The sequence below is a fragment of the Chamaea fasciata genome, unplaced genomic scaffold, assembly GCF_029207755.1.
Source record: "Chamaea fasciata isolate MVZ Bird 193981 ecotype frontalis unplaced genomic scaffold, bChaFas1.0.hap1 SCAF_15, whole genome shotgun sequence".
NCBI classification, from domain to species: Eukaryota; Metazoa; Chordata; class Aves; order Passeriformes; family Sylviidae; genus Chamaea; species Chamaea fasciata.
In genome coordinates, this window is record NW_027094100.1 from 15,415,865 (window position 1) to 15,432,052 (window position 16,188).

The following is a 16,188-nucleotide window of genomic DNA, read 5'->3' on the forward strand; positions in this document are numbered from 1 at the left end:
CAGACTGGTTCTGAGAGCGCAGGGGGGGAGAGAAGCAGCGCTGAGTTTGTTTTCAGAAACAGCACTCACTGCTCCACATTCTGCTTCTGGACTGTGCTGTCTGCAGTACAGACAGACAGCGGGACAGAGACCTCCTGTGCTTTTGGTTAGTTTAGCCAGTTGAGACAGAGAAGTTCCCTGGACTGTCTTTTTTACCTTTTTGTTGGGACTATTTAAACCTGCTCCGGATTGAAAACCCAAAAGAGCACCGGGAGCTCACACCCACAGCCCACCGAGGCCTGGACCTCTGGAGGGACAGATGAGAGACTGAGAGAGCCAAGCTACACCCACAGCAAGGACTTTCTCAATTTGCCATCTCTCTTCAGAGCAGCGAGAGGTTTTATTGTTTCATATTATTCATTTTTTTTGTGCTTGTGAGCACTTTGTTGAATAAACAGTTTTTTCCACTTTTCTCTACAGAGATCTTTTTCCCAGACCAGCTGGGGGCGGGGCCATTTGGGTTTGCTTTTCCAGAGGGACCCCATTCAAAGGTTTCCTCCCAAATTTGCACTAAACCAGGACAAAGGGCCAGGGACTGACCAGCCAACTCACAGGCAGGTCTGCCATGGTCACCCAGTACAGGCCATGCCAGACTGGATTTGACAGCAGCTTTTGGGGGGGTTGGTTGAACCATAACCACGTGGCACGTGTGCCTGTGGGGTGTGTAACTCACAAACCACAGCACAGCCAGTGCCATCAGCCAAGTCCATCAGGCTGAGCTCACCTGGCAGAGACAAAGCGAGGAGAACATTTCCAACACCCGGCCATGCTGGGCTTCAGGGAAGGGATTAAACTGGAGAGGGATTGCCTCAGTGAATCTACACCGATGAGGCTACAAGCAGTGCAATGGCATCACCAAGATGACAGCTATGAAATCTGTGGACCCACACTGGTGTGTGAAGAGTTAGACTTAACTGGAGAAAAAGGGACTGTTTCAGCTACCTTTCCCACAGGGGTCTCTAGAGGGACTCTAGGGAGGGCTTGTGATCCCCTGTGGATGAAATAAAGGCCCCAACACTAAACCCAGAGAGCCCGGCTTTCATTCAGGTGCTTCACATTACCCCCTAATCCTCTTCCTCCCAGCACAACTCAGCACTGCCTGTTCTGCTCTTCCTCCATTTCACCTTCTCCTGTGACTCCGAGCCTCTCTCTGCTGCGGAGCACCCTCAGCCAAGGGCACTGACAGCCCACAGAGGCTGATAAAGCATCACCCCGGCACTCACCCAGCTACAGAGTGAGCAGGGAGCACAAGCAGAGTCCAGGGGAGCAGCTACAGTGATCCACATGTTGGTTTAGAGCACCTGCCCACCACAGGCTCATCCTCCTGTATCCTGATAGTGTCCAAACCACGCTTCCTCCACCTGGCCTGTGTTCTCTCCTTACTGTCAGGGCTTCACCTGCTTGTTGAAGTCAAGGGAAGGAGCTAGAGGAGAACTCAACAGCAGAAAAAAAAGCACAAGGGATTACCTGACCTTCTCAGAGACTTCAAACATTATCCTACCTTTTCAAAATCAAACTTTGCAGGACTATCTCTGTCCTGCATAAACCTTCCATCTCAGAATGCTCTCCAGATTTCCCTGACCCTCCTTCCATTTCTGCTTCCACCAGAACGCTCCCAAATGTTAGCACTGGTTCCTATCCTGTTTACCCAACATGTCCATAGCCACAGACTCCTGCACCTTGTTTAGCTGCCTCACGCTGCACTGTGACAGGCTCACGTGACCATTCTGAGCTCTCTGGATGTTGAAAGGAGCATAAAGGACGTTTCTCTCTCCATCAGGGCACACGATCAAGTTATCACATCCCTGCAAGTTCTTGCCTGTGAGCTGAGCCACTGTGGCCACCCAACTGCACAACCTTAGCCTGGGACAAGCACAAAACAAAGTGTCTTGTTGGACACCTTTTCACCGTGAATGAGGCTACTGCACCACCAATGAAGCTGAGTGGAATCTCATGCTATTCACAAACCAGGAACTGGGGGCATCAGTGCTTAAAATCCAGCAAGTGATTTACAAGATTTCAGTGAAACAACGAGAGTAGGGACAACCTACAGCTGATTCTGAATACAGATATTGAAAAGGAATGCAAGACTTTTACAAGAATGAGATACTTGTCTGCTCTCTGGATCATCCCACCTCACAACATCTTCATCACCTGCCCGTATGCTGCACACACGTGCAATTCTGTGATACAAAATCAATCACCATAAAAATCAGAGAGAGACTGGGTTATTCAGATAGCACTTGGGAGATATTGCAAAAAAAGGAATGTGAAGGAGAAAGTGAGTTACAACTTTAACTCTGGGGACCTTGCCATCTCTTCCCATCGTTAGAAAAAAAAGAAAAAAGGAACAGTGATGATGCATCCACAGAGGAAAGAAGTTTCCCAAAAGGGGAAATTTCTGTGTTTCCTTTCTGAGCTTTGGCTTTTAAGAAAATAGTATTTATCTAATACGATGCATGGATCTCTTCTGGTGCAAACAAAGGAAAAATCCTGGGGAAGGATGGTGTGGCCATGGCATTAATGATGCTGTGTCTCAGCGTGGTGTCTCCAGTGCAGTGCAAGGCTAAGCACTACACAAGAGCTCATTTTAAGTGCAGTTTTCTAATCAGAAAAGCTTTTAAAGAATACCTGGCCAGCGCCTGCTGTGGCTACAATCAGATTTCTTTTAAAATCATGAAAGACTGAGCTTTCAAAGGAAGAAACATCCCCATAAAATCTGGAGAGCAGAATTGCCAAGAGTGAGGCACAGCCAGCTGTGCTCTCAGCTCTGGGCATCTGCAGCTGGGATGGAAACACAGCACGGATCTCAACATCCCTGCCTGGTCCTGGCTTCCCAAGGGTTTTGCCAGGATCCTGGTGGGCCCCCACTGAGGAGAGACCCCCTGACACAGACATAACACCCTCCCCCAGAAATTGCTGAGCCAAAGTCCAGGCACAGGGATTCTAATCTACACTTGTATCCCTCCCTTGATTTTTATTGCGCTGTGCCAGTTTTCTACTGCTGTTGGGACAACTGAATAGGAGGAAATGCTGAAAAGAATTTCAGCCACATTAAATCAAATTAAATATTTGGGGAAATCTGTTCTTTCTTTTTGGAGACTCAGGAAAAAAAATGGGATGGCAGGGCATGGATGGATTTTCTGCAATTTTCTTATTACCTATGTTTAGAAGACTCATGTCTTTTTTCTTGTACTTCCTACAGCCTGCTTTGCTTTTATTAACTGTCATCAATAAAACCCCAACCCAAATCCAAACACAAAAACAAAGCAATAAAAGAAAACCCTGTTAAATAAAGGCCATAACAAGCACATCTTGCAAGTATCAATAACTCCATGTACTGAAAGAGCTGGGAATGCTTAAACTTCAGTTGCAATTTTAAGTAGCATGTTCTTCAAGCTGAGATTGCAATAGATATCAAATTCTCCCTCTCCAAGATAGACAACAGCAATATAAATAAGATTTTTTTTTTTTTTTTTTAAGATCCAGGGAAAGAAAGATCAGTGGCTTTGGGAAAAATCAGACAGAAGGAGTGATTAAAGAAGATTCCAGGAGGCAATAAAGCATTTATGCAAAATGTCTCATAATAACAAACAAATTAGGGGAAAGCAGCTGTATGGGGGGAGTGGGGGAGAGGTACTTACACTCTTCTTCCATAACAACTATTTTAGTTTCTGAGGCTGGTAAGACTTGTGGTGCTTTCGTTGTTCCTGGGGAAATTAAGGTAAGAAAGTAGTGAACAAAATATCTCTTTTGAGCAGAGCAGGGTGGGCTGAGCTACTGTGGGGAGGAGCAGAGGGGCAGGTGCTGCTGGGGGGCACGGGCTGGGGGCTGTCAAGGTGTTAGTGCTGGTTTAGGGCAGGGGATTGGGGTGCCAGAGGCAGGACAAGGAGTGTCCCTGCAGGGGATGGCACAGGGCACGGTGTCCCCTCGCTGTGAAGGGCCTCGTGTCACCATAAAGAGGCAGAAATGGCTCAGGGTTCACCTGGGAGGAGATGAGCGAAACCGTGGGAGGTTTTCTTAGCCCTGATGGTCACAGGAGTGCAAAGATGGGATGGTAGGACACGATAGTGGGGGAAAAGTGGAGCTTAGGAAAAGGTGGGATTTTCTGAAGAGCCTCCAGCCCACGGGTCTGTGAAGTTCTGCAGCACAAATTAATGCTCGTACAAGAGGTGGAGGAACATGAAACAGATGAAGGCCAGGGCCCCAGGCAATAGGGATGACAAGCACAGGTAGTGATTTCCTCTTTTAATCAGGGTACTGGGAACCCCAATGCCCACAGACACCAGCTCTACTCAACCCTGCTGGCAGCAGCAGCACCTTCAGAGAAGTCCCTCACACCCTCTGGATGCACAAAGGAGAAAGCCCCAGGAGCCTGGGCTGGGGGTGCACTGCCTGCCAGAGACAGAGGTGGGACCACCACAAAAATCTAGAAGCAGAAAGAAATTTTTTGTACAACCTGGTTTTTTTTTCTGCAGTGTTTAATAAGGGGCAGGGCAGTCGAGGAGATGCCTAGAAATTTTCTGAGGCAAAAAAGAATCTGAAACAGTCACATGTCGTCACCTGTGCCCTCATGGCCATGTGATATCAACAGTAGACTATTCAGTAAAGAGAACTGGGAAATGGGACATTTTTCTGAGAAAGCATCTAATTTACTACTAAGTCAAAAAAATCTGCAATACTGAAGCACAGTATATTTTGACTAAGTCCAGAGGCATTTCCTCAGAAATTAACACCCTCACGAAGTTTCTCAATGCAAAAGCATTTTTTCTGAGCTGGGGGGTTTTGTGGAAATACTGGAATTCTAGAGGAGGGACGAGGTGAAGGTTTGGCTGATGGCCTTTTGCTAAGTGCCAAGGAGGTCCCTGCTCTGCAGCCGCTCTCTCTCTGTCTCTAAAGATATGGTGGTTTTGGTGCCTTGCAACAGATCTCTATGGCTGAAAAGCTGCTTTTCTGAAACTGAAAAGTGATGTTGGAATAGAGCAAAGAGCACTTTGCAATGGAAGCCACAACGGGATCAGTGCTAAGGAGGCTGGGGAAGAGGAAACGGGACAACACACGTGTGGATTCAGATGCCCTGAGGAGTTTTCTACTGAAAGATATCACAGAAGAAGCAAGATTGCAGAAGTGAGGAAAGCCTGTAAGACCCCAGGAAGGCCCAGCAATAAGGGGAGTGGAATACCCCAGGACAGCTCATGCCTGCATACCGGGGAAGGCTGCTTAACTCTGGGTAGCTTCAGGGGAAAGAGGAAAAAAGGGTGCATAAGAGTAACAGAGCCAAAAAATCCTCCAGGGACCACCATCACCTGGACTGCCTTTGCAGGGGGCTGCAGCTGGTCCTGCTGCCCTGGCAGGTGGTCTGCAAACAGCAGCAAGATGTGTGTGCAGCTGAGCAGCAAGCCAAGGGCAGAGAGGCAAGGCAGCTGAGAACATGGGTTCATCCAGGCAGGTAATCCACCAGATTCACAGAGAGATCTTTGTGTGCCTTTCATGTTTTTCAGGTCTAAACACATTTCTGGGCAGCTCAGGTGCGAGCCCATGGCTGCTGTGAGTGGTCCCGGCCCCACAGTGTGACCCTGCAGAGGGAGAGCTGACCCCTGCCTGGAGGCAGATAAATGCCAGATGCACATTTACCTGGAGTGCAGGTCAGAGCCTGGCAGCAGGCACTGCTCAACCACACTCCTCCTCTTGCAGAGGGGTGCTGCTGATGGGGAAGGGGCAGCAGAGGGGGCAGACAGAGCTCTGGTGGCTGCGCACGGGGAAGGGAGGTTGCACATGCAGCTCCCATCAAACAGGAGCAGTTTGTGTGGTGTGGGACAGCCAGAGCGTGAGCCAGGAAAGGAAAAAAAAAGAAGAGCAATGCCTCAGTTTCTCACTTGGGTCACCTTTGCTATCACAACCAGCAGAGCAGCTGGGCTGAGTTCACAGACACGGAGGATGAAGGCAGGGAGGTGTGAGCACGAGCAGCCTTCCTCCAGGCTCTGCCAGCGCTGGGATTGCACCGGCAGGATAACCGAGGGGGAGGTTGGCTGTGTGACGCTGCAGCCTCACCGAACAAAAGATTCAGGATGGCAAACGCGCTGAGGTGAAGAGAGAAAATACTGCCAGGAAGCAGCAGGAGAAAGCTACCTTCCTCACACTGGGATGAGGCTGGTGAGAGAACAAAAAGCTGGATCCCAGCAAAGGGCTGCAGAGCCCAGAGCCAGAGGCCAGCGCTCAAAGCCCAGGCTGCCCGTTGTGAATGGCAGGAGGAAGAGCTTAGGAATTTCAGTCACCCCCTCCCTAGCCGTGCCCTCCCAGCTTCTGGCAGCCACTGTAGGGACTTTCTGAGCCGGAGGGTGCATCCAAACCATCGTGTTAAGCAATATAATTATTATGACCAAGATAATAATAAAACCACCTAACCTCAGACTCCATCCGCTCAGCTCCAAGAGATGGAGCACACATTCTAGGATGAAAACCAGAAGCAACTTCACTCATCACAAAGCTATGGTCTAATTACTTGTCCTCTGGTGAGTTTTGCTTCTCAGAAATTCTTTAAAAAATGAAACCATCAAGCCCACCAGCTTTCTTTCCTCCTTACCCCTTTTTTTAAAAAAAATACATAGACTGTAAGTTTATTTAAAATGTAAATTAACCACATTGCCAGTGACAGATAACAAAGATAAACATTTATGCTAAGCTGCATTTTTCTTATCTCCCATGATTGTTTTACTTGATATCCTGAAAGCATGAAACAAAATACAAGACAGACCATGTGCAGAACGTTTCTGTAGAATGGCAGACAGCTCGAGACATTTGCTGACTTCTTCACTTACCACTTTTCACATTCAGGCTGCCTTTTGCGGTGTCTTTCCCTAAAACGTTCTCCGCTTCGCAGCTGTACTCCCCAGCATCTTCAAGCTTCACCTTGTTGAACTGCAGTCTGGAAATCTTTCTGTTGAAAAGTACAGCAGACATTTCTTACTCGATTGCTGACCAACCTCATGAAGTGACAACCATTCCTGGCCCTGGGATGCTGCCTGGAGGGTCACCCCCAATTAACAGGATGGGCTGCCTGACCTTGCTGGCTGAATAGGCACTCGAGCCTGGTCAGGATCTGGAAATGCCCCTTCCCAGGATTTGGCAGGTGAAGATCTCGCTCTGAACCCACTGCTCTGAGCATGGTTTGGTCTGACAGCTGCTCTCATTCACACACAAAGTCTCGTGAGGTGTTGAGGCCAAGAGTCCCAGCACCCCAGCACAGGCTTTCCACACTGGAAAAAAGCCACTTTACTCATGGACAGTGGGACCTGCCTGTCAGATGTGGAGAGGAGATGCCTGTTCTGCACCTTCCTCAACAGGGATGCTGAGCAGTCAGTGCTCCACCAGCTGTGCTCAGCAGTGCCACATGCTCAGCACAAACACCCACGGCACCCAGGGGGACTCACCCCTCTCCAGCCTGCACATCCAATCCCTGGGGTTTGCCCTGGACATATCACTGGCAGCTTCATCTGGACCTAAAAAGAGGGCAAGCACCTCGTGTCCCCAAAATACACACTCCGGTGGACTACAGACATGTGGCTGAGCTGCACACACTCATCTTACCAGCCATACGTGCCTCGAAAGAGCAGGAGAGGGTGGGGGTGACCACTGCCCGTGTCACCTCCCAGCCTGTGCCACCTCCCAGCACGTGTCACCTCACAGCTCGTGTCACCTCCCATCCCGTGCTGCTCCCCCATGGCAGAGGAGCAGCTCTGCGGCAGAGCTGTGCGGCGCTGCGGGAAGGAGCATCGCCTTTCCCACTGGCTGTGACTCATTCTCTGGGATGGCTCTGACTAACAGGCAAAACCTTTTGTTGCCCATTTTAACGGGGATCTATAGGAGCCTTCAACACACACTGAGTGATGCTCGTGAGACCGCAGTGCCACTCCCACAAGACCCTCTGGTTTACTACATTTTCTTCCATTTCAGCCGTCTTATCAAAACCCACCCCGTCTGCTCTTCTCATGAGAACATCTCCATCTGCTTTCTACCCCAAGCTTTTACCTCAGGTCTGTGTCACTTTATTTAGAGCCTTGGAAGCGCTGCCAGCTTTAGAAAGAAGTCCCAGTGGCCGATGTTGCTGAAGGCAAATATAATTCCATTTATGTGGAAAATAATCATTAGCCTTGGACATAGTTGCAATGTTACACGTGTCATCCGAGAAGGACTTTTCTTTGGGCTGTGCAAATCATTGTCCATAGGAAGCCCTTCACAGAAGCACTCTGGCATCTTTTTAACACCCTGACAAGCTGTTCTCCTGGGAGGCACGGCGCAAGGACACAGCAGGAACATCTCACTAGTTATATTAGTAAATTAAAAGCACTTGGAGACGACTTGGTAGAGCTCCCAGGAAACAGGCGCTGCCCTGTTTTACAGGATGCGGTCAAGTGCTCAATTGCATGAGCTGGGGCCACATGTGGAGCAATTTTTAAATGGATGTTGACAGTATGCAAAGACCTCTTGCATCCTTCTAACTGTAGGTCTCCCCTAATCCATTTGTGCAGTGACTTGGGCCAACACATTCCAACATGGGAGCCTAAATAAGAGGGCTGATCCTGCCCTGACTCCCAGCTCAGCACCCTTCCCTGAATATTCTCGTCTCAGCACAGCCTGTGGCAGCCCTGGGAATGGTGGCCCCGGCTGCTGTGCTGCCTCGGGAGTCAGGTAATGCACAAGAGAGAGGCATTTAAGGATATTTAGGGACATTTAAGGGCATCCAGGGCCTGTTGCTGCCCTGTGGCTGTTGGTTCCTGCACCTTGCTGGGAGGGACAATGGGTGCCTGATGGGGGTGGGCTCTGCTGGGCTGCAGCACCTTGTTCAGGGGCATGTTCCCCATTCCCTCCATAGAAGAAGGGGTGGAAAGGCTCATCCAAAGGGCGAGATGGCTCCAGAATGCAACTCCAAGACGGCTCCCAGCCCAGCCATTACTTTCTCCCAGCTGTCTCAAACCTCTCTGCCAGAATCCACCATTTGTTCTACAAGCCAGCTCTCGGACAGGCTGCATTGCAGGCAGCACATGCTGAAAGCAGCTTGGAAGAGCGAGGCTCTAACTCAGAGTCCATAGAAAACATCACCCTGGCACATCAGCAGGCTGGGGCTCTCTGCCAGGGCAGAGCTGAGAGCATCAATGGACACGCTGCCTTCAGCTGCCAAAGCACAGATGTTCTAATGATAATTGCCTGCATGGCAATGTCAATCCACAGCACATTTCACCAGGTGGAGCAACTGGAAAAATCCACTACTGCATTAGAACATCACCCAGGTATGTGATCTTTTACAGATAAGGGGGTGTAAGTCCCAAAGATAGGAATTAGGGAGTTACTAGTGGCACAAAAAGGGGCCACGCTTGACAGACTCAGCTCCAACAACAGGGTGAGAAACATTCGGTCTTTTACCTGGTACTGGAGAGGAATGTGGGCAGAATAAAGAGTGATGCTTGCATTTGGAGCATAGCAACATCAAGGTGAAACCAAAGGGGATTACTTTGTTTTAATGCACAAGACTTGTACTGTCAAAAGAGCTTATTTTTGCCATCACAATCGGTTGAAATTATCCTGTTCTGTAAGATCCCCGTGAAAAACCAAGAGCTTTTTCTTGCTTTTCATAGCCCAGGCCAATGGTGTGGCCCCTCTTGGTCTCCACACTGTGGTGTATAATGTCTGGTGACAGACTCAGGGGAAAGGAGATGAAGGTTGGAGATATGGATCAGTTTTCATGTGGAGCATAAATGCAAAGAGAATTTCCCTACTCCAAGAAGCACTGAAACAGCCAGAGAGATACCTTGCTTCACAGCATTAACCAAGGGCCTTTTAATTATAAAATATAGGCCTGTGCACTAGAAGAACTGAGCTGAGGGATGTCAAAGGGACAAGTCCTCCATCTGTGCGTGCCAAAGGTGACCAGTCTGGTTTTGTTCTATTTTACTATCTCCTGAAATATGACAAAACTCTCTTGGAAATCAGCTTTTCAAAGCTGTGTTCTTCCCCCTGCTGTCCCCAAAGGGCAGCTACTCTGTTCTCCTCAGGGCTGATTTTACAGACACACCAAGGAGCGGCCTCCAAGGAGTTACACTGGGCACAGGAGGATGGGATGAAGGCTCCTGGGCAGTGTCTCCTGGGGACAGCAGGCCCTGGGAGAGCCCTGTGTGTGCATTCACAAGGGTGCCTGGCTGCCAGACAGTGCCATTCTTCTGGAGGAAGGCTCTGCCCTGGGCTGTTTGCTCAGTGAAAGGGCCAGGGTCACTGACAGATCCCATCATTTCGCTGCAGTGCAACTCTGTTGACATCTTTTTACTCCAGGGGAAAATCTGCCTCATTGTCTTCCCTGACCCTCAGCACATATGACTTAGCCACGCACTAATTATCTCCTGTAGTGCCAGTGGAGGGATAAGCCACGGGGAATATGCTGTCTGCAAGCTCTGAGGGATAGGATTCACAAGGAGACCTTCAGCCTGGCCAAAAGAAGATCCCCCAAAATACCTTTCTGGCCAAGAGAAAAGAGTCCCCCAGAGGGCAGTTTGGAGGGATGAGTAAATCACCCTCTTCAGTGCCAATCTCCAGACTACAATGGGAAACAGGGGGATCAGCCCTTGGCCAGGACCTACACAAAGATCCTGGCAAATTCTGGCTGGGAAGGGTGTCCTCATCGGCTGTAATTTAGACATCTAAATGTGAGCTCGGGCCCTGAGGCCTCCAGTACAGTGAGAGGAGAAGAAACAGGCCCTGCATCCGAGCCAAGGAGGAACTTCTCATGACAGCAGTCATGTTCCCACCAGCACTTGGGTCAAGCTTGAATCATTTTTCCCCTCTTACCTAGTGCCAAGTGGAAATGGGGCCATCTTCCCAGGTCATCTCCTCACCAAGCCATTCATGTCAGAGCATGGGATCAGGAGAGCAGCTGCCATGAGCTGCCCCCAAGACACCTACACTGAGGGCTCCGTGTTCCCTGTGTGAGTTCAGCCACTTCTGGACCATTCTGGATAAGAATAGCTCTAGGATTACTACTGTTGTAGTATTTTATTAGTCTTCTAAAAATAGGGTAACCAACACATAAGAAACGAAGAAGTCAAGGAATAAGCTGATGACGAGAACTTGGAGACCACCCCATACGTGGCCCCGAAACTGTCAGTGAAGAGCACTGCACATAGTAAACACACCTGAAACCCTAGGAAACGGAAATTCCAAAACATGACCCCTGCAAAGGACACGCTGGATGCCCTGCTGTGGTCACCCATTAACTCCATTCCCCTCTGCCTGCGCAGAGAGCCAGCAGCAGGAAGCACACTGGCATTGCCGAGAGCAGGAGTGCCAGCAATTGCTGTAACGTGCACTGCCTGCATCCTGCCAGAGATTTAATTGGTGCCTACGTGCTGGCCTGGCACTCTCTCCGAGCTGCATTTGCCCTGAAAGAGCAGGTTAATGATTGGCAAGAAGATTCAGGATATATCCAGCTTACAAACCACAAGGGTTGTCCGGCAGCCATCAAACACTGGGCAGCCCCACTGGCAGGGGCTGGGGCTCTGGGGGGACACGTTCATCATCCCCAGCACTCAATGGGATAAGTTCAGGCAGAGGGAATCACTGCAATGCAAGGGCAGTGTGGGGATGGCCACGGCAAAGCCCCTCTGTCTGGCAGGGCAGGAGCAGCCAGGAGCATCCTGTCCCTTGCACAGCCCCCCTGATCTCTTCCCTGCCTTCCAGCTGTGCTCAGCAGAGCACAGCAGAGCTGGGCAGGACGGCTGTGCTTGCAGTGCTTGAGGAGAACAAGTGTCCTGTGCTGGCTGCTCTGAGCTCCACAGCATCATCTGGCCAGCTCAGTATCAGCTACAGAAAGAACAAATGGGAAAGGGGACAGAAATGCCCTCAAGCAAAGCAATCAAGTAAGAGGGGTAAGGACAGGAAGGTTCAGAGTTTTCAGCTTGGCCATCATCCCTTCTCTATCTCCCTTCCTCCCCTCACACCATCATCTGACCCGCTCTGTGCTTGATCTGCTGGGATTGAGGGAGACAGAAAGTGTCCTTGCAGTGCCCAGGACAGGACCAGCCATCCCCTGACCCACTCTGCCTGCTCTCTCCTACCCCTGTTCCCCAACATTAAAGTGCTGTTCTAACCTGAAAAGCAGATTTGCCCCTTCTCTGCTCAGCAGTGCTGTGGTCTCTCTGTGCCCAGGCTTGGGACAGGCTGATTTTAAGAGGAAGACTCTCCCAGTCCTCACTCTGCAGAGCTGACACTGACACTGGTCTCAGAGTGAGGGCGAGTTACTTCTGGGTCGGGCAGTGTCAACAAGAGGGGAGAAGATCGATAAGTACACTCCAAAGAGCAGGGTCACTTGTGCAACCCCCTCCAGGCTCCAATGCAGCCAGGGGTGTTCTGGAAATGGGAAGAGGTGTGGGGCAGCAGAGGCAGCGACACACAACCACACCAGTGCCCGGAGTGGACTTTGTGGCTGCTATCTTGAGAGGCAAATCCCTGTGTGCTGCTGCTGCTGCTCCCTGTGCCAGGCCAGGCTGTGACACCTGCCAGGGTGTGACGTCAATAAATGAGTAAAAGCCGGGTGTTGGGCTCTGGATGATGCACAGACCCAATGTCACTGCAGGGTCCTTTGTATTACTTCTGGAACTCAAGGCAACTGATCCATTCTATGAATGTTTCCTGCAACCCCAATGCCAGGACTTTAATTTCCTTGAGAAAATGTAGGTCCTGGAGCAGTACTCTGAGGCCAGCTCCCAGCAGGTTCTTTCCCTGCTTCCTGTGATCTCATAGAGGAGCAGTGTCCCAAAAGCCAGGGACTTCCCAGCACCAAATATGGAACAGACACCTCGCTATCCCAAAGAGTGTGTGACCTCAATACAGAGACAAGGCCCCTCGGGGTGCCCAGGTCTCACCACCTCAGCACCAAGCCCTGAGCTGCTTCTGTGCCAGGGAGGGAAAGGAGGGCCAGTGCTGCTCAGAAGACACAGAGGTCCTAGTTTGAAAGTGTATCACACATTAGGTGGAGGTTGGTGTGCTGGGCAAATCAGAGGCAGAACCAAAACTTCAGGGACTGCCAAAAATGGGGAGGAAGACCTTTAAAGCAAAACACATTGGTTATAAAGAATCAAGGAGGAGAGGGAGGTGCCAGACCAAGAGCAGCTGTCCTGGGGACAGCCCTGGGCAGAGCCCAGCAAGGGAGATGAGCAGAGCCAGGCTGCAAATACTGATACCAGGAAAAAGGATTTTGGGGAACAGAGATCATGGGAAAGGGATGGCACCTTCACATGGGCAGGGAACTATTGCTCAAAACCTCTGTGAAACGCCACCGTGGTTGTACACAGGGTGTGCAAGAGATCTAGATAAAGTTTGGGGTCTCCTCATGTCATTCTTTTCTCCCCAGGCCATTTTTCTGCAGCTGGCACATGTCATAGATCCTCAGCTGTGTCTGCTCCGTGGCAAATTCATGCCTGCAGGTCTGTGATGTGCTGTGCTGGGTGAACTGCCAGCAGCCTCAGCCCTCACCCCAGCCCTCCTCCCCGAAGGTAAAACATTTTAACTTAAACAGGATGAATGGGGTTTCAGCTCATGTCTCACTGAGGGCCTCCACCTAATCTGTGACATTTTGCAACCACAGTGGGCGAAGGTCTGTAGAGAGAGATTTTTGTTTTGTTTTTGTAAGCAGCCAACATGGCTGGGAAAACCACACCGAATTTCAGGCACGTAAAGCTCCTTGCACCTCTAAGTTTGCAGAGCTCATCAGCTGAAGCAGCCCAGCCACCGACCGTGACTTGTTAGCAGCTATAAGGCAGTCAGGTTTGATTAAATGTCCATTCCTTGACTCTCTCAGGAGCCCCAACTTGCAAAGTCTGTGGATTGTTTGAGCTCAAGACCCAACTGCTTCTTTCAGTTCTCAAATTCCCTGGTTCAGTCCCAGGTGCATTGGCCAAGATGATGTCCATCATCTCCTCTAAAACAACAAAAAAACAAACAAAGGAGATGCTCTCCTTCACACCCCCCTCCAATAAAGCGCCTTCAGCAGCTAAAACCAAATCCCAAATATCGGAGACTTATAATGACATCGTGAGAGTTAGCAAGGCAGCAGCTCCCCTGGTGATTATAACAACACCGGTGCTTGAGAAGAGTCTTCGCTTCAAGGCATCTGGAATTGCTCTTGCAAGATCCATTGTCAAATGAGCTTTTTCCTTTGTTTAAAAATGTCAGCCCAAAGACCCCTGCCAGAGTGGTGGTATAGCCTGCTTGGGTTCGCTCTGGCTCCCACAAGGCTTCAACAGTCCTCTTTGCCCCTCCTTGTCTCCAGGCTTAATTAGGAAATCATTTATCTTTATTGGCACTCTCTTTCCCCTGCTGCTTTGGCATTATTTTTTTTTATTTTTTTTGCCTTCATTCCAGTGCAGTGAGCTGTACAGGGAAGACCACAGCACCATTCATTGTGGGTGGGGAATAATCTACAACTGGGAGCCCTACAAGGAAGACCCCAGCAATGAATCTGCTCAAGTGGCATCGCCTGAGGGACTACTGTACAGAAACAGGAGAGGAGGGCATCCCTTGGCTCCACTTACAGGCTAACAATGGGGATTCCTGGTGATACTGAAAGTAGGACACTACTCCCAAGGGATGTCATATGGTCAGCCTGTCCCAAACTGAACTGCCAGCCCTCTCCAATCTAATGATACGCCTACTTCATCACCCCAGCAGTGTCCCTTGGTAGAAGAGCACACAAAGGGAAAGGGCTGTAAGGACAGGCACAGCTCGGGGACTACCAGGCTCCTGGGCTCCAGCTGAACATCTGCACGTCCCAGGCTGAGCCTTGAGCTTGGCTTCCAGAGGGGAAGGTTCTCTGCACCTCCACAAGCAAAAACTCCCTCGGCTTCCTCCGCAGCTGGCATTTGACCATTTGCCAGCATAGTCAGAAAGTCAAAACCCAGCCTGAACTCATTGGGAGCCAGCAGCATCAATCAGACCTCAGACACATTCAGCCAAAAATGGCATCGCTTTGGCACCTTGGGGGGAGAGCCATTCACTGTACTTCCACTACCACGGGCAATTCTTTCTGGGTAATTTCTCTGGGTTCCCCGTCAACTGTGTTTGATTTAAATGGAGACGGAGATAAAATTCCAGCCAATCATTTCTTCCACCTTAAAGATCTTTTCCCTTCGTGCAAGCCAGGCTTGCCCCAGCCTGTCACTAATTACAGATGGAACATGAAGTTCAGAAAGGAGGAATCAGAATCGTTCCCCTCCCTCCAGCAAAAATCCATTGAAAAAAATTGACCCCTTTGCCGGATGGCACCAGAAGTTTTCCTGGTAAGTTTAAAAAGAAAAGAGAAAATGATTGATGGAAAAGCTGAAGAGCTGACATGCAGTTAAGGGCTCCTCTCCTCCTTACAAGATATACATCCCTTATTTTGGAAGAGATCCTCTGTTCGGGAGATCAGACAAAAACCTGATCACAAAAAGTAAGTGCTTCAGTCATACTTTCTAGTCAGAAACCTCGAGGCTTTTTAAACACACGGGGAGGAAAGCCAGAAATGAATCACAGAGGGCAACCATATTCTTGTCTGCCATCCTAACCCTCTGCATGCTGAAGATCTCAGAGCTGGAGACAGATTTCAGCTGTGCCCATCTCTGCCAGGGCCTCACAGGGCCAAGGGGAAACACCATGGACATCACTTTGCTGGAAGGGCTCCTTTTGCCTGGCTCCAGCAGAAAACTCTATCAGGTCTTTGGATTACATTTCTAAAGAAACGATCCTGTGCACCTGGCCAGGTCCTGCACAGCCTGAGAAGTTTTTGCCTTGTGTACTTTCCCTGTGAAGGTCCCTCCCCAGTGCTCCATTTCTGGCCCTCTGAAATCCCCACTCTGAACTGAAAGGAAGAGCAGAGGATTATCTGGAGACCAGCGTTATCTCTAAGTGGAGCCAGATGTATAAATCCCATTATTGTTAAAATAATTGTTATAGAGTAAGATCTCCTTTCAGAGATTTACAGTTTGGGATGCTTATCCTTCCCTGGAGTCCCCTCCCAACACGCTGGAAGTAATGATCTACACCCATATCACATGTCCCTCCACTAAACTTGGCCCCACCGGCTGCATAATGAAGACATCAAAGTCATGAGGGCTCCCTCCACTCTCA

The 16,188-nt window shown here is 49.8% G+C and overlaps 1 protein-coding gene across 3 annotated transcripts in view; it reads right to left on the reverse strand.

Annotated features, from left to right (window-relative positions):
• The window catches only part of NRG2 (neuregulin 2), an 84,534-nt gene that overhangs the window by 37,936 nt on the left and 30,410 nt on the right, over positions 1 to 16,188 (reverse strand). For 2 of the 3 annotated variants that reach the window (XM_066197587.1, XM_066197588.1), the window contains exon 3: positions 6,858 to 6,976. In XM_066197587.1, coding sequence (XP_066053684.1) covers positions 6,858 to 6,976 — 119 coding nt within the window. Of the gene's footprint in view, positions 1 to 3,683; positions 3,750 to 6,857; positions 6,977 to 16,188 lie in introns of all 3 variants that reach the window. The other variant, XM_066197586.1, reaches the window with a different exon arrangement.